At 38.0% G+C, this 24,437-nt stretch overlaps 1 protein-coding gene and 1 long non-coding RNA gene across 2 annotated transcripts in view; one reads left to right on the top strand and one right to left on the bottom strand.

Moving 5' to 3' along the window:
• Positions 1–4,378: 4,378 nt before the first annotated feature.
• LOC131199567 (uncharacterized) lies at positions 4,379–17,034 on the bottom strand. The gene is made up of 3 exons (XR_009155365.1): positions 16,901–17,034; positions 11,863–11,915; positions 4,379–4,838 (listed from the first exon to the last, which is right to left on the bottom strand). It is a non-coding gene; the product is annotated as an uncharacterized LOC131199567 (long non-coding RNA).
• Positions 17,035–17,083: 49 nt separating this feature from the next.
• Positions 17,084–24,437, top strand: part of RIPK4 (receptor interacting serine/threonine kinase 4) — a 30,301-nt gene continuing 22,947 nt past the window's right edge. Inside the window, exon 1 of the mRNA XM_058185479.1 lies at positions 17,084–17,366. Coding sequence (XP_058041462.1) covers positions 17,185–17,366 — 182 coding nt within the window. The 5' untranslated portion in view covers positions 17,084–17,184. The remainder of the gene's footprint in view (positions 17,367–24,437) is intronic.

The following is a 24,437-nucleotide window of genomic DNA, read 5'->3' as shown; positions in this document are numbered from 1 at the left end:
CCCGGAAAAGATTCCAGGAAAAGATGCAGTTGCTTTAAATAGTTACTAATAGGTGATGCAATGAGCATCCTATGTACTTTTCTCTTGAATGCAACATGCTGCACATCCCTAATAGCCATTAGACAAATAGACTATGTACTTTTATCAGGCCATTTATAGTTGCATATTAGGGTGTGGGCTTTCAAGTTCCCCATAATTTTTACATCAATCAAAAGAATAAATAAAGAGAGCGAGAGAGAAAGGTGTGGTGGTGGAATCCATATTTAGTTACACTCTTCAGATGGAATGTGGGAGGAGGCTCTAGACATTCAAATTAGGCTTCACTGAGCACTAAGGCTGTTTCAGGTTACACCTGAGATTTTTCTCAAGGGTTGCTGGGAAGAAATAGACTCTTCAGTAAATGGAAAATAGAATTAGAAAGAAAATCATTTTTATCTTGATTTTATGTATTATTTATTTATAACCTTTATATGTATATTTATGCAAGGTAATTTTCAACATAAAAACAAATGAACACCTATAATAAATACAAGAATATAATCGGTGTGACTATGAATTATTCTGTATAGCCTGCCTTTCTGTTTATAGGAGGGGTCAAGCTGATTTATAACGTTCAAACAAAATACATGATATATTTGTGATTTACCTGTTTTGATTAAAAGCAGTTATTTTCTATTACTCAAAGGATAAAGCAGTATATTTCTAAGTCAGAGATTCTGTGGTATTTTACAATGATATTTTGTATTGATTATATTATAGTACCATATGGTATTTATTAGTGAACCAGTGACTATTGATAAGTTGAATATTTTAGGTAGATTTCCCCCCCTTTATTTCCTCTTTGTTAATTTGTTTCAGTTTTTAAAATCCTTTTTCTTTTCTCTCCTTTGTTATTAATTTATTTTTTCATTACATTTACACATGATCTATAATGTAATTGTGTGTGGGGAGGTAGAATACAATCTTTCTTGTAATTATATATAAAGAATATAAAGTTAAAATGCATTTATATGCCCCCCTCCTTCTTTCTCTCTCTCCCTCTTCTCTGTGTGTATGGGAGAGAGAGAGAGAGAGAGAGACAGAGACAGAGAGACAAGGAGGGGAGATAAAATCTATATAACTGCAATTAAAATTAGTATCAGTACACTCAATTCAGTTAAAGATTTGGTGACATTAATGTGTTTTCCCAATTTTTCCAACCTCTGGGATAGTGAGAATCAAGCACACTTTTCTGTACAGAGGATTCCATAGCTTGGGAACCACAGAGAAGCAACAGCAAAACTTGAGGGAGTGATAAACATACCAGAAAAGCCAAGACTGCTAATCTAAGTGGCTGGACAGGTCAATGGTGGGAAAAATAGCCCCTTAGAAAGTCCTAAATCAGATCTGAACGACATACATAATTAAATATAGAGATAATTTTGATATAATTTTTTGTAACTTAGAATGCCACTATATACATGCATACTCACAAACAATCCAACATAATTTGATGGGTCATAGTCCCAAGTAAGTGCATACTGGGATTGTGGTTAAGATGTTTTTATAAGAGATTGAAACCAATTAACTGGAGAATTGGTGGGCTCCTCTTTGTTGGATGTTTTCAAACAGCATCTCAACAATGAGTGGCTAGGCTGCTTCAGTTTGATTCATGGAATGCATATGGGGTAGAATTTGATGACCCAAATAGTATCTTCATATGAGCTGAAAGTATTTAACCACTATTGTACTACCATGGCAATTTTAAGTTGCTGGGCAGGGAATTCTGTGAGTTGAAGTCCACAACTCACAGATTGGGAAACACTGATTTAATCAATCTTTGGCTAGCTGCATATCACTCACCTCTCTGAACTGTTTTACCATTAGCATTAGGCTATGTATACATGTGCCAAAAATGGTGTGCTAGAAACTAAAACAATACCTGTCTGGGTTAGGGGGGATCTTGAAAATATTTCCACTGAATCTAGCCCCATCGCTCTTGGTTTCCTTGCTATTTCTCTTTGCAGTTTGTACAGAATACAGGACTTATTCCTGAGTGCGGGCTAATATACATGATGTCAGACTGAATCCACAAAAATAAAAAATAAGAGCAAAAAAAGGAGAATAATGAAGATTGTGTTAAGAGTAATTGCTATTGCTTTTGGTTACAAAAAATCAGATACACATTTCTAACCTTATAAAAGATTTGTGCAATTCAGCTGAGTACTGCCTGTCTTTGCCCAGGGATAAAGAAGATTACATGAACTATTTGGAATCTTATATCCTACATACCTTTCACCTTTAAATAACCCCAAACCTTTTTTAAATAGTGGGCAATAAGTCAAATACTTAATGATTTTAAGTCATTCAAGGCATGCAAAGATTCCTTTGATCTCAAAAGACCCTTTTTTTTACTTATGCAAAGTCATTCAGATGCAGATCATTTTTCAGGATGCTTGAGCATATGCATAAAACATCACAAGGATGTGATTTTAAAGTAAGGCTAAGGCTATAAAATGTGTAATGTATATTGGATATTTTAGGAAATATTTAATAAAGGTTGGTACAACTACTTTGTGGAGGGGCAAACATTTCGGATAGTAGGACATTAAATGTCCTGGTCAGAACTTGTCCTATTCTTGTCCGCACACTTGATTGAAATTATTAAAATGATTTTAGATTTATTTTTTCATGCGTATCTGTTCTTGGTTATGTCTTACCTGTTGGAGTCTATTAAGATATGAAGAATATATTTTTCTAGCATGTAGTTGGTTATCATGAACTATTGAAAAAGTTTTGTACATCTATTAGCAATGGATGGTGATGTTATTTTAAATGTGTGTATTAATGTTTGTTCTTATACAAAAGGGCAAGAAAGAAGGATTCTGACCAATATGTTTGATTTCTTTTGAAGTTATTCTGTTTAAAACATGATTTCCTGGGTTTCTTTTTTTCCCCTAGCTGATAAGAGTTAATATATAATTTTTATCTACATCTCTATGTTTCAGGAGCAAACTCACTTATGTGTTCATACTATTTAATATGAATATTGTGGAACTTCCAAATAGTACACACAGTGAGAAGCCACCATTTGAAGTGGATCTTCACTGTATACATTGCTGCCCAACATTTGGTGACATGGGCAATATAAAAATACTGTAGATAAATAAATGCAATTTTAAAACTTTTCTCCACTTTTAGTGGAGAAAATCTGACCTGACCTTCCACTCTGAATTCTCATTTAAGCATCCAAGGAATCTTCCTGAGTGTATGACTTACAAACTGCAATTGAGCTTTAGAAAAGAAACACTGGGATTTTTCCTATCTTTTTTTAAAAAGGGGAGGTTATTTTTTTTAAGTATCATGTACTTACTGTATAACTCTTGGTGTAGGTTGTTGCATGGTATGTACTCAATTTATGTGGCATGGGAAGATGAAAGGCGTGAGTGCAGACTTATGAGGCTGGTTGTGTGGAGGAGGTTACTTCAAGCCTAACATTTAGAAACTATTATCACTGCTAATTGAGAGGTTCAGCAAAGTAAGAAAATAATTCCGAGCAGAGTTTTAAATAACTTACCCGCCCTGTTTCGATTCCTCCTATATTATAAAGTAAGGGTAAAAAGTCAGTTAGGAGGCTGATACACTTTATTCTGGATTGTTAAGAACAAAACGTTATAGGTGGATTTCTATGAAAAGAGGTATTGATAGAACTAGCCATAATTACCCAGTATGTGTGTGCATCTGTGCATATATGCTGTGAAATGGGTATATTATTGTATTTTGTGAATGAAAATACACAGTGACATTATTTTTACCTTATATTTAGATACATTTTTAGCATTACTAGTTTGACTTCTATTCAGTATTCTGTTAATATGACTGTGTCAATTGTGAGACCCTCAATTACAACAGGCCCTCAAAATTCCTGAAGTGCCAGTGCCAAAGGGCCCAAAATGGTTGGGAACCCCATGTATCCTGAGGAATATGTGTAACACAACTGTTTAACATATAACAAAAGAATGAAGAACTGCAGAGTAAAACCAAACTGGCACACAGCTTATCCCATAATTCAAAGGAAAGGAGATATCTATTCTCCAAAGCACCTGAGGGCAGAACAAGAAGCAATGGATGGAAACTAATCAAGGAGAAAAGCAACCTAGAACTAAAGAGAAAATTTCTAACAGTTAGAACAATTAATCAGTGGCTTGCCTCCAGAAGTTGTGAATGGTGTTGTAGGAAGTTAGCACCCACACTAAAATATGTCCCAAAAGCAATCAGTAAACTAACTACTGAAAGCTGCAGAAACAAAACAAATAGGAAATACAAGTACCTAAAAACAATGGAAATTAAGGAAATTCAGAGATCTGGGAGATTAAAATCTTGGCTTAGAATAATAGAAATGGAAGGGACTTTGGAGGTCTTCTACTCCAGCCCCTCTGCCCAGGGCAAGAATCCTTCTACAATCCTGAACAAATAGTTGTCCAATTTTTCTTTGAAAACCTCCAGTGATGGAGCACCCACACTTCATGGAGGCAAACTGTTCCATTAACTGTTCTCACTGCCAGGAATTTCCTCCTATTTCCATGTTGGATCTCCCTCTGATGAGGTTCCACCCATTGTTTTTGTCCTGCCCTCAGTTGCTATGGAAAATAAATTGACACCCTCTTCCTCTCAACCCTTCAAGTATTTAAGACTGCTATCATGTCTCTCTAAGCCTCCTTTTTGTTAGGCTAAACATACTTAGTTCCCCTAACCCTTAATTGTATGATGTAACCTCCAGACCCCTTTTCATCTTTGTTGCTCTTCTCTGCACACTTCCTAGGGCCACAGCATCTTTTTTGTATTATGGTGACCAAAACCTAGGAGAAGAAAAAGAAGGTAACTGAGGTATTCAGTAACTGAGTAGGTAATTCAGGTAACTGAGCTGAAACTAGAAGTTCTCCCATACTGATGAGGCCTGGTCCTAAATAATTCCAAGCAACATCTTAGCATTTGAAGATAGCCAGACACCCAGTGAAAATTTCATACTTCTAGAACAATAACATGGGAAGTGGTGCTTGTTCAATTACTATGGATTTAGATAGTATTACTCTGTACACGTGACTTTTAAAATTGTGTTGCCAACCATTTTCAAGAATATAAGTACTATTCACTAGAAAATATGTAATATATTTAATATTTTCTAGCAATACTTGAGATATTTAAGTAACTAAGCCCTTTGTTAATAGGGCCTAATTTCTGCAAAGCAGAAATATATTGTTTTCTTTGCTGAGAGATAGTGGGAAGAACTTATCTTATGCTTAATTCCTGCCTGCCCTAGAGAGTTAAAGGCAGGAAAAAGTAAAGTTTTAATTCTCTGACCATTTACTAGCATTTTAGATCTTCAGAGATCAATATTCAAATGCTAGCTGAAAGGTGGAATTTTGTCCAAGGCCATTTATTATCTCCTTCCTTTGTTCCTTATCTATTCTTTTGAAAATAGAATCTTGAAGTAAAAAGGATTAATGAGATAAGGTGGGATCATTTTCAACACTGATCTGCTGTCACTTATTTATGCATTGTCAATTTCTACCAAAACAACACTTTGATTTGAACAATTAAAAGTTGGTTATCAAAGGGTCAGAACTTCAAAGTGATAATTTGTTTTTCAATAGTCTGAAATACAAACATATGGTTTTTAGATCAATTGTTACAATTTCTGTGAATAAACCTGAAATAAAAAATGACAATATTCAGAAAATACTGGAAGGACAATCAATCTCATGACATTGTTACTGTGGGAAAAACTGAACAACAGAGTTCTATGCATGCTACCTTGAGCTCCCAAAAGAAAGGCAAGATACAAAATCTAATAAACTGAAAGGGGGAACAGGATATTGAAATGTCAGCTACCATAGTAAATTGAATTATTTAGCCTTCTTAGTTAAGACTTTCCACCAAGAATGGTATTCGTAGTTGGCTAACATGTGAAAGTAAAGTTACATAAAAAGATTTCAGAAATGTTTGCCTGCGGGCCTGACACAATAGCTATGCTGATATGATTAGCTCATCTAACAGCAGGAGATACAATTTATTTTCCCATTTAATTTTATTTTTTTATACCTTCCTATATGAGCATATCTTCAAGCAGCTTACCATATCACTGTTAACAATAATAATATGTTTACAGTTTTAATAAAAACAAAACATCCTCGCAGGGGAAGACATGTAAGTGAAATGATTGGTCTTTGTCAGATATTAAAGGATACAAGAGGAGGTATTTTGCCATTATAGGTGGTCACAGAGGTTATTGAGGCTCCTATTGCAGCAATGAATCCAGGAACAGTGAAAATACATTTCATTTATAACAGATAACCTAGTTAGTTCCTATATCCAGAAACCATTCTCCCAACAAAGCCTTTGCTTGTCAGGATTTATACATCTCATTGTTGTGTTTAGACATGCACAGTCTTTCCTGATACAGAAGTTATGCAGAAATAAAGCTGAAACGTATTTTGCATAATGCTGATGATGCTAAGTTCTCAAACTCCTAATGACTGACTCCAGTGGCATCCCATGGATAATGGACAGGACTGGAGTGTAGAGAAAGAGGAAATAGGAATAGAACAGAAACATGCAGTTTCCAATACCCAGATGGAACAGGAAAACATGTTCCTCATGACAAAGCCATAATTATTCAAGGGATCACCTCTGTCTGGTTGTTTCTGTGCATCTGGCAAGATGTGGCAGAGTGGGTTGCTTCAGGTCCCATCAATTAAGCAGAGTCATTTCATAGGACCCAAGTGGTGTGCCTGCTCTGCTTCAGGGCCTGCTTTCTGGGGTGATATCCAGATTTAAATATCTGAAAAACCATGTTAGTGTGGTTTATATGATCCTCCAAGTTTATCTAAATGAGAAGATTGCAAAACACATTTCCTAGCTTATTTAGTTTTAGTATTTGGCTTAGTCTGCTTTGAAAAAAGGATTCATTTTTCTCTAATAGAAGCAAAGGCAACTTTTCTAATATATCCTAATAGCTTTCGTTTTTATATGTATTTTTTTTCCCATTAGAACACTTTCATAATGCTTTCTACCAGACATCTAATGATGGAGCTTCTGAATTTTCAGAATATTGTGCTACAGGCTACAGCCAACCTTGTAGCAACAATCACGAATCACAGTTATATTTTCAGTTCTTTGAATTATTTCACTAAATAATAACAGTAAGCATATCTTCTACCTTTATTACGTTTTCTGATATATATGGGCCTTTCTCAATAATTTCATCAACTTAAATGGGGTATAATGAATCAGATATAGATAAATGCATATCATTACTTTAAATAATTTTCCTGATATTTGGTAATAGTGATCATAATGGGAGTTCTTCCAAAGTGTATCTGAGATAGCAATTCTTAAATTTGATTCCCATATCTCAAAGAAATTGAGATAATATTGAGAGATATTGATCCCACTATAGTGATTTGTTCATATAAACAAAATAATAATAATGTAGCATTATTTTCTCCCTGTAATGACCAACTTTGTAACTGAAGACATGTGTTGCAAGTTTTTCCTAATCATAATAAGAGACTTAGTATTTAAAATGACTAATTCAGGAGTCATCTTAATGCAAATAGTATTTGGGTAGGAAATGCTAAAATATTAAGAAAGATCATACAATAGAATATAATTTTATTGGCCAAGTGTGATTGGACACACAAGGAATTTGTCTTGGTGCATATGCTCTCAGTGTACATAAAAGAAAAGATACGTTCATCAAGGTACAACATTTACAACACAATTGATGGTCAATATATCAATATAAATCATAAGGATTGCCAGCAACAAGTTATAGTCATACAGTCATAAGTGGAAAGAGATTGGTGATGGGAACTATGAGACGATTAATAGTAGTGCAGATTCAGTAAATAGTTTGACAGTGTTGATGGAATTATTTGTTTAGCAGAGTGATGGCCTTCGGGAAAAAACTGTTCTTGTGTCTAGTTGTTCTGGTGTGCAGTGCTCTATAGCGTCGTTTTGAGGGTAGGAGTTGAAACAGTTTATGTCCAGGATGCGAGGGGTCTGTAAATCATTTTGATAGGGTAGTGATTTCATTTTCACGTTAAGTTATGATTAACTTTTGTGGACAACTTAGGAACAGAAGCACAGAATGTTTTTCCCCCCCAATCTGATGCTTTCAAAAGTGTGAGACTGCAAACTATATTATCCCTAGTCAACTGCAATGTCCAAACAAGAAATGAAGGTAAATTTCTATTGGAAGTCATGGCTGACTCTGTAAATGTCTTAGAGAGGGCTGTAAAACACTGTGCAGCACTATATACAGTAAGTCTAAATGCTATAGCTAGTGCAATTGATATTTACACTATGAACATAACAAATGAAGATATATATATATATATATATTTATATATATATATATATATATATATATATATATATATATATATATATATATATATATATATATTTGTTTTCTGAGGTTTTCGCAGGTGTTTGTATGTAGGTCTTTGGTTATTCGGGTTTTCTCCCGCGTAAAATTGGAAGTGTTTTGGCAACGTTTTGACGAAGTTCAAACCCCCACTAGCAATTAAAAGGAAGAAACAGCTGTGATCACACATTGCTCCCAGAAGCACGAAGCTGAAGCCTGAAGATGACGAATGAGACTTCATCAAAACGTTGCCAAGACACTTCTAATTTTACGTGGGAGAAAACCCGAATAACCAAAGACCTACACACACACACACACACACACACACACACACATATAAAATACATAATATATATGAATATAACATGCTATGCACTACATCCTACAACATCTTGAGTCTCCAAAGACCTATGCAAGGGTCCTCTTTGTAGACTTTAGTTCAGCATTCAATACCATCATTCCAGACACTCTTCTAACTAAGCTAAACCAGCTACAGGTACCGGAACAGACTTGTAAGTGGATCACAAGCTTCCTAACAAACAGGAAGCAGCAGGTGAAGCTAAGCAAGATCACATCAAATACCTATACAATTAGCACAGGGCCCCCCCAAGGCTGTGTGCTCTCCCCACTTCTCTTCTCTCTGTATACCAATGACTGCATCTCCAACGATTCATCTGTTAAGCTACTGAAGTTCGCAGATGACACAACAGTGATTGGTCTCATTCGAGACAATGACAAATCCGCATATAGACGAGAGATCGAACGACTAGCCTTGTGGTGCAACCAAAACAATCTGGAATTGAACACACTCAAAACCGTAGAAATGGTGATAGACTTTAGGAGAAACCCTTCCATACTTCCACCTCTCACAATACTAGACAACACAGTATCAACAGTAGAAACCTTTAAATTTCTAGGTTCTATCATATCGCAAGATCTAAAATGGACAGCTAACATCAAAAATATCATCAAAAAAGGACATCAAAGAATGTTCTTTCTGCACCAACTCAGGAAGCTCAAACTGCCCAAGGAGCTGCTGATTCAGTTCTACAGAGGAATTATTGAGTCTGTCATTTGCACCTCTATAACTGTCTGGTTCGGTTCTGCAACCCAACAAGAAAGACACAGACTTCAGAGGATAATTAGAACTGCAGAAAAAATAATTGCTACCAACCTGCCTTCCATTGAGGACCTGTATACCGCACGAATCAAGAAGAGGGCCGTGAAAATATTTACAGATCCCTCACATACAGGACATAAACTGTTTCAACTCCTACCCTCAAAATGACGCTATAGAGCACTGCACACCAGAACAACTAGACACAAGAACAGTTTTTTCCCGAAGGCCATCACTCTGCTAAACAAATAATTCCCTCAACACTGTCAAACTATTTACTGAATCTGCACTACTATTAATCTTCTCATAGTTCCCATCACCAATCTCTTTCCACTTATGACTGTATGACTATAACTTGTTGCTGGCAATCCTTATGATTTATATTGATATATTGACCATCAATTGTGTTGTAAATGTTGTACCTTGATGAACGTATCTTTTCTTTTATGTACACTGAGAACATATGCACCAAGACAAATTCCTTGTGTGTCCAATCACACTTGGCCAATAAAAAATTCTATTCTGTTCTATTCTATGAATATAATCCTTTGAATACTATTAGCATCAACAAAATCACCATCAGTCAATTGCAAAAGGCAGCTTTACTTGGAATAACATACATCCTACAATTGTACTTTTAACACCATCAAACAATAGCTGCCTCTCTCAGGTCCTTGGGAAGAACTTGATAGGTGAATAAAAATGGCAACTCCAATCAAAAATATCTGGCTGACAGTGTGACTAACTATATGAATGGGGGATGTCAGTTTTTCAGCAGGACAGTTACAAGGAATCAAGTACAATTTAAAGGATTCTTTATTTTTCCCCTAGCACATAGAGAGATGAGATGTGAACTTTTCTCATCACCCACAGCCTATCTAATAGGCAGCTCATAGATGACCTGGGCTATTCCCACCAAAACTAAGCAATGCAGTTGATACTTGGATATAGAATCTATCTTCCAGGGCTTTAGGCTAGATTGGGTATAAATAAATTCAGAAGAAAGTAATGGCAAACCAATTCATAGGTACAGTGAATCTTTAAAGTCATCAGTTCTGGATATTTTGTCTTTCTACCTTTACTCACAAATGTGATGAAAACTATTTTCAATCTTAGCTCTAGTTTAGAGGTTACCAACCAGAAGCCCCAGGACTATACACAATTGCTAAAAATCTTAGACATGGCTATTAGCATGATATAATTTTTTATATGTGAGAATGCGGAAATTCAATACTTAACAATAAACTAATAATATAAACTATATACTTCATTTTTAAAGACAAATGAAATAAAATAAAATTTAGCTTTAATTCTGGGTTTCACTCACTGCTTTTTAGATTGACACCTATAGAACAGTGTTAAAATCTTCCATGGATTGTCTCCGGTTCACTGCCTGCACATGCACAGTGCGCTGAGCTTGTTGATCAGAAAGGCAAGCAGTTTGAATCCCTAGTATAGGTCTTCTGTGTGAGCAGGGGGGTTGGACTAGATGACTTCCAAGGTCCTTTCCAACTCTGTTACTGTTACATGTGCAGTGCACAGTAAATGCATGCTGCACACATGCACCAAACACATACACCAAATATGCGCTTTGCATGGAAAAAGGAAGCTTAATAAGGTAAGTAGAACAGCGAGGGGGGGAACAGCTGTGCTGCATGATTTATATTCGCTAGAAAGCAGGAAATCCTGCTTTCTAGCGAATATAAATCCTGCGGCACAGCTGATCACATGAACCAGTAGCTTTTTTTTACTACCGGTTTGCCCAAACTGATAGCTTTTATCACTACCGGTTCGCCTGAACCACTGTGAACCGGTAGCATTTCACCCCTGCTGTAGAATTTTCTAAAACCAAGTGTTGCCCTTCACTTAGAAAAAGTTGTTGGATTCTTGCTCTACTTGGTACTTTTCTATGGGGGCAGTGTTACTTTTTTAAAAATAAGAAAACCAACTATGTGTCTAGCCTGAGTTGAGCATTAAATCTAGTTTGATCTTCAGACAACAAGCAAATTCTGAGTACTGTACAAGTACAAGTATTGTACTTTTTCATCTATGTACCTGATCCCAAATAATCCTTTCCTACAGCTTGTATTCTGAAAACTAGCATTCAGCACTGTAGCTGGGTTTGAAGAGCCCCCTCCCCCCTCAATTTTCTATCTCCATATTCTTAGCATCTTGTAATTATCAAAGCCCCATAAGAACCAGTAGCCTTCAGGAACAGCTGGTCTTCCTTTGCTTTTGTTTTAAGTACAAAAGCCATTTGTCTCCTCTTTCCTGTTCTGCAGTTTTAAGAGGGCTTGTAATCATCATAAACATGTTGAAACACATAGCAGTTCACCTTAAGTTGTGAGATACAGAATTATGTTTTCTTACTTCCTGGATCAGGCATACCTGTAGGTAAAACAAAAGAACACACAGCTTGGCATTAATAACAGTGAATTTAGCTTTGACAGATTATAAATGTACCATATACATGTTTCTACAGACAATAAGATATTGTACATGAGCCCAAACAAAGCAAATATTCTGAAATTTCTACATTTTCTGATACTGTTGCTTGATATCATTTGCAAATACTCCTCATTTATTATAAAATTTTGTTTCTTACAAAGAAGTCATATACCAGTTACTTAAAAATTAAGAATAAACTCCGATAGTTGCTGATATTGTCTGACATTTCAAGGTTCATTCAAAACATATCTTTGGTCTCTTTAAAAGCAGTAGGAAAGAAATGACCTGTGGACAATTTAGCAGTTTAATATTTTGATAAAGTAAGGACCATATAATTACTCATTATTAATCACTCTGCATTATCCCACACTTCTTAGACCAGTGGTTCTCAACCTTTATAGTGCTGCGACCCCCTTAATACAATTCCCCACAATGTGGCGATCCCAACCGTAAAATTATTATTTTTTAGGCAGTGACCTCAGCAGTCGCAGAAGGAGAAAAAAAGCGGCAAACTGTTTTTTTGAATTTATCGCACCTGAAGCCGTATTGGCTAGCGATCTGAACTGCTTGCGATTGCCTAACGGAGGCATTAAAGCGGAGACTCCTCCCCTATTAAGTTTATCCCGCCTGAAGCCAGATTAGGCTAGCGATTGGGAGTGATTGCAGCTGGCTTGAGAGGGAGACATCAGAGCAAAGATTTCTCTCTTTTTAATTCATTGCGCCTGAAGCCGAATTCGGCTAGTGATTTGAAGAGCCTGCAGCTGACTTGTGGAGTCAACCATTGGAGCACGATTCTTCAACTCGCAAGTATACTTCCCATATTTCCGATGGTCTTAGGCGATCCCTGGCAAATCATCATTTGACCCCCAACGGGGTCGTGACCCACAGGTTGAGAACTGCTGTCTTAGACTAACTCCAAGTTACAGGCATGGAGCAGGGATATGGGATAAAGTAGCCAGAAGCATTCTCAATAGTCCTCACATCCCATCTTCTGATCCTCTGACCTTTCATCAGGATATTTTTGAGTGAGGGTTTTGTAGTCAAACATCAGGCAGGCTCCACATTGCTCAGCCATCATCTTCATGATAGCTCCTTCTTTGTATAATTTTTTGCATTGATGTCTGTGTCTCAAGTGTTTTGCACTTCCTGCTATGGTGTTTCCCTAAAAATAAGACCAGGTCTTATTTTCTTTTGGGCCCCAAGATAAGCACTAGGGCTTATTTTTGTGGGTGTCTTATTTTGGCCACTCGCAGATGGTAGTCCTTCTCACCATCTGCTTGCCCACAGCCTCAATGGCCTACAGGCCTTCCCAGGGCAGACCACTTTTTGCCCTGGCAGAGAAATGACAGACACTCAAAGCTTTGTCTGGTTGTAAATAGGGCACTTTGAAACGGAGCATGTTGGGATCGTGTTGGGATCGCCTCAGTGGTGAAATCCAAACCAGTTTGCTACCGGTTCTTTGGCAGTGCGTGTGAACTGCATGCCAAATTGCACTGTATGCGCATGCACAGTGCGCACAAAACATGCACTCTGCACACGCATTCGCAGTATGCAACAAAAGGAGGCTTGGGAAGGTAAGTAGAAGTGAGGGGGGATCAGCTGTGGCATGCGACTGAACTTCGCCAGAAAGCAGGATTTCCTGCTTTTTAGCAAAGCTACACCCCGCTGCACAGCTGATTGTTGGAAATACTGGTTCGGAGTACCACCCGAACTGGTAGCTAACTACCGGTTCACTTGAACTGGTAGCTTTTTAAACTGCTGGTTCAACTGAACCGGTAGTTTTTATCATTACTGGTTCGCCAAAACCGGAGCGAACTGGTAACATTTCACCCCTGAATCATTTGCCTTCCCCCACCACCTTCCTCTGCCTCTGCCTGGCCCTGCCACACACTTTTCACCCAGAGGAAGACAAAGCTTCATCTGCCTGCAGTGGGATGCTTTGAAAAGGAGCTAACAGCTCACATTTGCAAGCAAGCGAAGCTTAAAGTCTCCCTCATTTCTACGTCTGGGTGGAAAATGCATCTGCCCTAGGAAGCCCTGTAAGCTATTGCGGCTGTGGGCAAGCAGATGATGGAACGGAGCAGGCAGGCAGCTGCCTCTCCTCTTGGAAGTCACTCTTATTGCATCTATATTATGCACTGATTCATATTTTGCTTTTCTTCTTTAAACTTTTCATTTCAGTCTTCTCAATGAGGCCAAACTTCTTGTTCTTAGTCACAAAGTCGTGTCCAACCCATTGTGACCCCATAGACAATGTTCCTCCAGGCCTTCCTGTCCTCTACCATCCCCTGGAGACCATTTAAGCTCACGCCGACTGCTTCAGTGACTCCAGTAAGAGTGGCTTCCAAGGATAAGTTGGTATAGAGATAAACCAAATGTTACTTGTATAAATGATGTAATTATATTTTTCTCCATTTATCTTCATTGAATACTTCTTTTTGAAATTTTTTAAATAGTGCAATTTTTTAAAAAAAAATCTAGAAAGTTAATTTTTCCCCAGTGAACATTTATCAGTTAAATTTCTTATGTTATGTGAACTGAGTCATTATGGTTTTATAAATCATGGTTTAAGGTTTAATGTGTTGTACGAATTCAGCTAATTCATTCTGCCATAAATCATTGTTAATTAAAACAGAAAATGGAAATAAATTTCAGGATGATCTTGATGAAAAAATGGAATAAAACAGGATAAAATTTAATAGAAATAAATGCAAATTCTTCACTAAGGATAAATCCAATGCATGAATATAAGATAAACATAAGGGTATGCACAATGTTCTGGGCATTAAAAGTTCCATGTTTACATGAGTCTGAATAGTCTGTTCCTAATCTTCATATTTCCAATCTTTTATTTTGGAAATGAAACAAAATGGGGCTTTTCCTTCTGATTGAGATCAAAATGTATTGATCGTGGTATCATTGAGTCAAAAACTAAGTTTTCTTTGTGACAGCATGTGTGGCTATCAATAGGGGCAGAATCCGCTAAGGAGAAGGAAGGAGGGGAAAGACCTCTGAAGAGGATGAAAAGGGGGGGGGGTTGGGATTTGTCACCCTGGAACATTAGCAGTGGCAGCTGCTGAGTGGAAGCAGAGGAAGGACTAAGTGGGGAAAAATATGGGTTTAACTGGGTGGTGAGATAAGAAAGGATCAGCCAGTATCACACCCAGAGGACACCCAAAGGGGCTCTTTTCATGTCCCTGTTATTTTCCCACTAAAAATAAGTGGGAAGTGGTACCTATTTATCTACTTTCATTTGCATGCTTTTGACCTGCTAGGTAGATAGGAGCTAGGGCAAATTGCTCTCTGGTTTTGAACTGCCAAGCTCTAAACCTCTCAATGGTCTTTTGACTAAGTGTCCTAACTACACGACCCTCCGTGGCCCCATTAATAACATAATATTTCTCAGAATCAGAATTGAGCTGGAAAGGGCCTTGGAGGACTTCTTGTCCAGTCTCCTGCTGAAGCAGAAGATCCTATACCATTTCAGGTAAGCGACTGTCCAGTCTCTTCTTAAAACCCTCCAATGATGAAACACCCACAACCTCTGAAGGCAAGTTGTTCCACTGGTTAATTGTCCTCACTGTTAGGAAGTTTCTCCTTAATTCCAAGTTGCTTCTCTCCTTGATTAGTTTCCATCCATTGTTTCTTGTCCTGCCTTCTTGTGCTTTGGAAAATAAATTGACCCCTTCCTCTTTGTGGGACCCTCTCAAATACTGGAATACTGCTACCATGTCCTCCCTAATCCTTCTTTTACTCTAGACTAGCCAAACCCAAATCCTGAAACTGTTCTTCATATATTTTAGTCTCCAGGACTTTAATCGTCTTAGTTGCTCTTCTTTGCCCTTTTTCCAAAGTCTCAACATCTTTTTGGTAATGTGGTGACCAAAACCGGATGCGGTATTCCAGGTGCTCTCTTTCTAAGGCTTTATAAAGTGATACTTCACATGATTTTGATTCTAGGCCTTTGTTTAGGCAACCAAGGATTGTATTAGCTTTTTTTGCTGCTGCTGCATTGCCGACTCATGTTTAAGTAATCGTCCACTAGGACTCCAAGACCCCTCTCAGTTACTGTTTTTGAGCCATGTTTCACCTAATCTGTACTTGTACCTTTGGTTTTTCCTGCCTTAGTGTAAAACCTTAGTTTTCTCCACATTAAATTTTATTTTGTTGGATAGGGTGCATTGTTCAAGTCTGTCAAGATCTTTTTGGATCCTGAGCTTGTCTTCTGGGGTGTTGGTTATTCCTGCCAGTATAGTCTCATCTGCAAATTTGATGAGTTCCCCTTCTATTCCCTCATCTAAATCATTTATGATGATATTGATGAGTACTGGGTCTAAGACAGAACCTTGTGGTACCCCACAGCTTATTTCCCTCCATGTAGATATAGTACCATTAAGGACCACTTGCTGAGTAAGGTATAGCAGCTAGTTATTGTTATCAGTGTAATTAATACCAGTCAAAACAGAATAACAGTTGGGGTTCTTCTATTCCAACCCCTGTTCAAGCAGGAGACCCTATATCATTCACACCTCTTTGATTAACACTGGAATAAGGAGAAATTTTCTGACAATGAGAACAATCAACCAATGAAACAGCTTGCCTTCAGAAGTTGGGGGAACTTCACCACTGGCAGGTTTCAAGAAGAGACTGGACTGCCATTTGTCAGAAATGGTGTAGGTCTGATCTCCTGCTTGAGTGGCAGGGTGAGTGTGGGGTTTGGACTAGAAGACTTACAAGGTCCCTTCCAACTCTATTAATCTGTTAAATGAGAATAAAAAAGTGATCGTTTTTACACTGGAAACGAATATTTCCAGAGAAAAAGATTCTCTGTTCACTCAGTCTCATGCCGCTTTCTTTTTTTCCTGATTTGATAAAATAGAAGAAAAAAAGCCCTTTTCTCTAAAAGATGCCAAAAGCAATCCTACCCCGGCGCCCCCGCGTTTCGGTGGAAAACCCGTCTTTTACTCCAGCAGGCGATTGTGCAACAGCTGTCTTGTTACAACAGCCACTTCAGCTCCCGGGACGCCTCGGATTACGCGGCCGACGAAGCGGCGAGCAGCGAACCCCGGAAGTGATGTCAGCCTGGGTGCGTGAGTACACCTTGAGTCACCTGGAGAAAAGAGACAGTGACGAGAAGCGAGGCGGGCAGTGGGTTCGGTGCCTGAGGAGAGAGTCCCGCTGCCACGCTGGGGAGCGCTCCAAGGGCCCCATGGAAACGGAGGGTCGCTCCTCGTGGGCCATGGGGCTGCTGAAAACCTTCGACTCCAGCGAGTTCGTGAACTGGGAGAAGATCGGCTCTGGGGGCTTCGGGCAGGTTTACAAAGCCCGCCACGTCCAGTGGAAAACATGGCTTGCCATCAAGTGTTCGCCCAGCCTGCATGTGGATGAGAAGTAAGTGCCCGTTTTGCGTCCGAAGGAGAAGAGCCGAGTTGGTCGGCGCGCCCTTGGCACGCCGACGCGCCCAAGCCTGCGCTGCAGGAAGCGTGAGCCGAGGCCCCCAGAGGACAAACTTGCCGGTGGCGATGGACTGAGGACGCTGCAATCGGGCTGAGATCGTAGGCGGCCCCGACACGCTTGATATGATTTGGTGACAGTTCAGTTCGGGGGCGGGAGGGCTTAGAAACGTCCCCCGTGCAATGTTTTAAGAGGACAGCGATACAGTCACAGAGAAAAACGGATCGCTTAACTCTATTGAAATTCCATAGGTGTCAAGCGGCTAGCCCGTTGCAAAGGGCTTGCCGACCTGTCGTCGAATTGTATAACCCGGCAAGCCTGTAAGGTTTCCAAAAGTTAAACCGCTTCGGAAGCGGAGACGTTCACAGTAACATCACTGCAGCGATTTGGGGCTAGTTAGGGAATTCCCGAAGCTCTCGTGCTTTGTCTGTCTTTCTTGTTTAATCTTTACTTGTAGAATTCGGAATGTATGCTTTGAGACTTGCTTGCAATTAGTCTTAACGCACGGGTTTTCCTCTGCTAATCAGCGAGTTTTTTGTTTTGTTTTGACAAATTAGCTTTAGAGGGTTCCTAGCGAGTTAAAATAGCGACTTCTTGGCGCTGTTAGGAAGCTTCATTGAGCATCCAGGCGGACTAGTGAAAAGGCGCTGCGCCCGCTTATAGGGCGGGGGTTCTCGTGTGCGCTACAAAGATTAATGTTGCTTTGCAAAGCAACCGTAAAGAAAGGCAGTAACAGTAACAAAGTTGAAAGCGACCTTGGAGGTCATCTAGTCCAGGGAAAGGAACGGAACGCGAGAAGCGCAGGAAGAGCATCTCAGCTCGATTTAAAGTTCCACGATTCCACTTCATGTTCTTTAACCGTTTGGTTGTATCAAAGCACCCGAGATAAGTTCCCACGGTTCCTTTTTTGCAACTCCCACATTACTCGGTGCAGTTCTTGTGCCCCTGGACGTTGCTCCCAGAGTGCAAAACGATTATTTTCATTATACGGTGCCGTTTTTACATCGGATTACAAAGGACGCGTTTATACACTGAGGCGAATTTGCCTCTAGATTTGCGCTAATGGCTCCTTTGTAATGCACCCGATAAAAAGAGGCTGTACAAGCAGAGCGAGTTCAGAACTGCCTGGGACGCTGGAAGCCATCGGCGAGTCTCTGCCTGCGCTCTTCTTGCCCTGCTCTTCCTTCGGGGGTGTGTGCATCAGAATTACGTGGAAAGGACTAGTTATTCCGCAAAAGAGAAAAGGTGGTGGCGTGCAAAGAGGAAAAGGGAGAGGCTTGCGTGGTTTTCTGATATAAAGCTGCGTAGATGGTGGGATTGCGTTCATTGGCTTTACTAAAAGCTGCTCTTGAATTTCTGAGAATAGGGCGGCTAACCCTGAATTGTGTTCTTGTCGCGGTTTGCTTGTGTTTGGCCTAACTTATCTGAATCCAGCTAGTGTGACTTGAAAGCCATGATTCATATCTTAGCATAGTATGTGAACCTAGTCAATTATTGTTAACTGTAGTTAAACAATGTACTTACATGGTATACTGCAGAGTTTCTCAACCTTAGTGACTTTTCACTGACCATCACACTGGTATAGTGTGATGTGTGAAAGCAATCAGTGCCATCTTGGGCTGTCAGAGTTTCTTGGATTATAGTACTGTTCAATTATCTGCAAACTTTCTGCTCTGCCATTTGGAGGTTGCCAACCAGTGCTTCTAGAAATATTTGTACAAAGAAGCATTGAGTGTTTTTAATCCTTCACAAGGTGTCACTTGTTCCCTAGATTGCAGTGAGTTAGATCATGTGTTTTGGTTAAAAGGATCACAGAGAAGATGCTAGAAAAATGTATGCTCAGCCAGAGGACCTTGGAGAGAGACACATGTAATATTAGACATTACTGTTAATGTCAGGAGGTCTTCATATTAAACACCTGAGAAGAAGCCACATTATGATTTGCTTGTTTTATCTTGTTGACTTGGCATGATAGGCGAAACCACCCATTACGATTTAACATGTATGAAAACTAGCTACTCTCTAGTAGTTGTAGTTTTCTGGATAGTTTTTTTTTAAGCAATCATTACATAGTTTTCTTTTTGAGTCCAATTCAATAGATTTTTAACCCCAAACTATAATTAAAAGTCACCTTAATAAATGTACATACGGTCAGATTCCCCTGTGTTCCAAGACATTTTGGGAATCTGACATAATTACAGTGTATAACAACTATGTATGCATGGAATAAAACCACCGGTCTCATCAAATAGAAATCAGTCACCCTATCAAGTATTGTGGGAAGATTCAAGACAATTAAGAGATCATTTGGCTGTGTAGGAACAGATCCATTACCCCCAAATGCAATGATATCATCAGTCTGGATATTCTTCTCTTAAAAACATATATATTTAAAACTATCAGATTTATATAGCAGGATAGCTATATAGAAAAAACAGATTGGTCCATTAAAAGCTACATCCTGCTCAATGCAAGAATCCCCTAAAACTGTTTCTCAAACTTGACAATTTTAAGATGTGTGGACTTCAACTCCCAGAATTCCCCAGCCAGAAGCACTGCCCTAAAGCATCACCAGCCAATGTGTCTATAACCTTTGCTTGATCTGTATGTTATAGGAAACAGTTGCTGGGGCAGATAAACAGAGAAGTGCCACTGCATTTATTTTCTGCTTATGGGCTTTCTCTTGGCATCTGATTGGGCATCGTGGGAACAGAATGCTTAGGTAGATAATTATTTGGTTGATCCAACTCAGGTTTTATATTCTATTTTGGCTTTTGTTTTACAGATCTATATGTACTTTGCTTTATAAATTGAGGTTCTCCCTCCTGCCAGATTATTCTCTTAGGGCATCTTTTTAACCATAAAAAGTTTAACCTGATTGATATCTTCATGACTGTTTTCTGGGTCCGAGTCTACTGAACAAAGCAGTGACAATTTACATATAATCTTGCATGTGATGTATCTATTACTATACCTTTAATACACCCTACAAGTATACTCCATGTCCTCCGCAGCCTGTAGGTGGTGAATAATATATGTATAGATTGCACTAGGCATACTGATCTTATATGTAAATTTCTTAAATATCTTAGTTTGCAGACTTTTGAGATTTAATGTAATACCATTTATCCACATAGGAAATGTAAAAAGCTCTTGTAGAATCAATTTGTCTCCAAGGTATATGTTTTAAAATAACTAATATTTGCTTATATATGTGAAAATATCAGGTAGAAAATATGGAGCTAAATTTCAGTAATGTGGATATTCCCAAATCTAGTTCTAAAGTGCCCTGCTACAATTTGGTTAATGACTATTTTGAGAGGCCCTTCATTCACTTTTCTGCCTGTTTTAGGCTATCTGTTCGCTGGTTCTTTTAGCTGAGCCATGTAATCTAAATTGTGTGTCATGCTGAGTGAAACTATAATTTGATTCTGGTTAAGATAGCTTCAAGAGTTAAATTGTATACTTTATGGAAAAGAATATGCAAAAATTGTTCATTTTTTATGTAGAAATAATTTCCTAAGCAGATCAAATGGCTCCACACATTTCTGGAGATTTATAACAAGACAGGTAATGGCAGACACATTACCCAATACTAATAGTCTACAATGTTTGACCACAATTGAGCCCAAAATTTCTATTGCTAAGTGAGACAGTTGTTAAGTGAATTTTGCCCCATTTTACGACCTTTCTTGTCACAGTTGTTAAATGAATCACTGCAGTTTTTAAGTTAGTAACATGTTGTTATGTGAATCTGGTTTCTCCATTGACTTTGCTTGTCAGAAGATCGCAAAACATGATGACGTGACCATGGGAATGCTGCAACAATTATTAATGTGAAAGCTGGTCATAAGTCTCTTTTTCAGTACCATTGTAACTTCAAACGGTTACTAAATGAACTGTTGTAAATTGAGGATTACCTATATGCATTTGTCTTCTGTTACATAGTGTTTTTTGTAGTATGTTGGGTATAATATTCTATAGTATTCTATAATATTCTAAGTAGCTTTTATCCAATCCAATGACTTGCAAAATAGTGGGAATTATAACTATAATAGTTGGTCATATAAGTTACTCTGGAGTCACATGATATTTCATCATTGTTATAAACTTGGTTTGTAGGAAAACAATTGATCACTACTGTTTTGGTTGAAGTTCAAAAGCTAAAAAATATCCCAAAAGCAGTTGTAGAGAAAAAAGGTCACCCAACTGAGTATAATATCATTGAGAATTTATTATCAGTCTTATTATTCATGAGGTTTTTGATCTTGTGCACGAAGTCTTTTAAATGTGGTCAGAAATGTAGTTAAATAAATATAAAGCAAAAGCACTTGACACATTAAATGAAATAAGGGGGAACATTTTCTTTAAGTGAAGAGTGTGCAAGTGTGAAAACTGATATAGCACCTAGATCTTGTACTGTGCTCTATTTCAAGACAAACATTTTCTGCCTTTTCTTGTATATATTTGGATGCTAAAGATTGCAGGATGGCATGAAAGTCAGCTCACTCCATGAAGGTAGTTAAGATATGTTTTTCCTATACAGCTTTGTCTAGACAGATCTGGGTATTTATGCACTAAGTAAAAATAAGGAATTTAGGGTAACTAGCTTTTTGGAATGTGATTGTTTCTGTAATAGCATTTGTACTTCAAAGAGGTACAATGGGTAATTTCTTTCTAAAATTATCTAGCTGCAGAGATTAAGCTACCTTTGGATTGAAATGGAACAGTCTGTTTCAGTAATGAATAAATCAGTAAATAAAGCATTGCATCAGAGCTGCCATATCACATCAGATTGGCTGCTCTGTTGATCTTCAATGGTCTTTTCCCCAGGGCCAGAAAATATTTCCAAAAAAATAGATGGGGAAAGTTAAGCAAAACAGAACAACTTTATGCAGCTCTGCCACAATGTGTCTGGACCTCAGCCATGATGAATAGAAATATCTACCTCATTCATAAATGATGACTAAATATTGTTGTTAAATTTGTTGTTTGCAACTAATGTCCTGTGCAATATCTAATGCAGAAAAAAAATAAGGACAACTCCAATGGTATAGCCCATTGCTTACCAATTACTGGGTGGGCCTGTCGTTATTGATTATGAGCACTAACCATTCCAGACAGCTACAGATCACCAGTTGCTTTAGTTAAATAGCATATCTTCCTGGCTGGGATCCATTCCGAACACATGATCTGGTTTGTGCTACTAATCAAACAGTGCCTGCTGCAGCTGTAGAGGTCAAAATATGCAGCCCAGAAGCAGGAAATGGCCTTGTTTTGAAATTCAAATTACATATATATATGTTCATCTTAGATCTGTTCTAGTTTAAAAAAAACCAATTTGTGTTATTTGAGGCCTGTAGTAAGGCTTCAAGACTGGATATATTGGAGAAATATTTATTACATAAACTTTATATGTCATTTTTTAAGACTATTGGTATTGAGGCAGAATAACAATTCCTGTACTTGTGGGAATATGCTAGGAAGAAAAAAAAACCCCAAATCTTAACTGCACTAATTAATGCATATACATTAATTTGCATGCCTAATATTCTAATCTAGGAGAGTCTTCAACTACATTTTTAATACAACTGTTAATATATACAGTATTGGAAGTTCTACATAGGGTGAAATGATTTTCCATGGATAGTATTTTAATTCAAGTGTCCATAAATTCTGTTCCTATATCTGGAGAGCCTGCATCTGTTTCTTTCTGCTAAATTTACTGTTGAAAAATGGAGAGACATAAATCAATGTGTAAAATATAACTCTTTTAAGAGTTCCTGTGTGTACTGACAATCTGATGCAATTGGGAGCTCACATCTACATGCTAGATATTTTTTTGTGATCAGTAAACAATGAGAGTACAACACCAAACTTTTCCTATTTCTTGATCTCCAAAATCAAGCCCCATCATTCCTAACCAGCCATATGATTAATAATGAATGGCTTACTAAGAAAATGCTTGATTATGAACCAAATTTTATCTTTGTATGTTCTTTGGAATCTGGGAAACTCAACACAATTCAAAGTATATTTCTTCCATCTTTCATTGAAATTGCTGAAAGTAATTGGTACTTTGCAATTTATCTGGAGGTGACAGAAATATCAGGGAGGGTAGGAGAATCATATTACAGCAATTAGTATTTTTAAGAGTTCTTAATATTGGTAATGCAGACTACTGTATTTGTCTCTGGCACCTGTTCTTTAAGGGCTTAGGTTTTTTAGGCTGAGTTGTAAGGATTGTCTGGGGTCAGAATATTTGTATTTCTCTCAAAGTTGTCCACTTAGTTCCAAAATACTTGGCTTAGATTGTGTGGTATGTGAATTGGAATTTTAGGTGTCAACCCAGGGAACAAGGCTGCTGTTTGGGCTCCTTTACTTGTTGGATAAGTACACATTTTCCACAAGTGAGTAATACAGCAAAGCACCTTGGGAGATAATTATTGTGGCTATTTTCCCTCCCAATTGTATACTCCCAGGCTTTTTATTACCCTAGTGGAATTGTGGTGGGCAGTGAGAAAATAACATCTAAAGCAAAACATTAAAATTTTCAACCAGGAAAGAGAAGATGGTGTTTAATTCCTAATGAACTGTTTTCCTTCATTCCCATTTTATTTTCTTGAGCTGCTCAAGGATGTCATGTTGAATAAATACAATCTCTAGTTTAGTATTGGACCCCACTGGACAGGGAAACCTTTACCTTTAGTATTGCATACATTAGAAACTTTTATTCAGATCAGTTTTTGTGGTATCGTTTATTCACGTATCTCCCTCCCAACTGAATCTTTATGGTTCAGTTTGCATCTCCCTCCAATGAAGCAAAATTATTTTGCATTTTATTCATGGCCCTTCATTTCATCTTTCCATGCCCTTTCCCTGTCTTTATACTTTAGTACAGTATATACTGTATACTTCTTGATATAAGGCATTACTGATTTTCCGTTTCTTAAAGCACCACACGTCTTGCTTCTGAGCAGGAGTGTTTTAAACATCATAAAACCGCTA

Source organism: Ahaetulla prasina, chromosome 5 (assembly GCF_028640845.1).
Source record: "Ahaetulla prasina isolate Xishuangbanna chromosome 5, ASM2864084v1, whole genome shotgun sequence".
In the NCBI taxonomy this organism is placed as follows: Eukaryota; Metazoa; Chordata; class Lepidosauria; order Squamata; family Colubridae; genus Ahaetulla; species Ahaetulla prasina.
The sequence above is the reverse complement of the archived record's forward strand: the minus strand, read 5'-3'. Positions and strand labels throughout refer to the sequence as shown.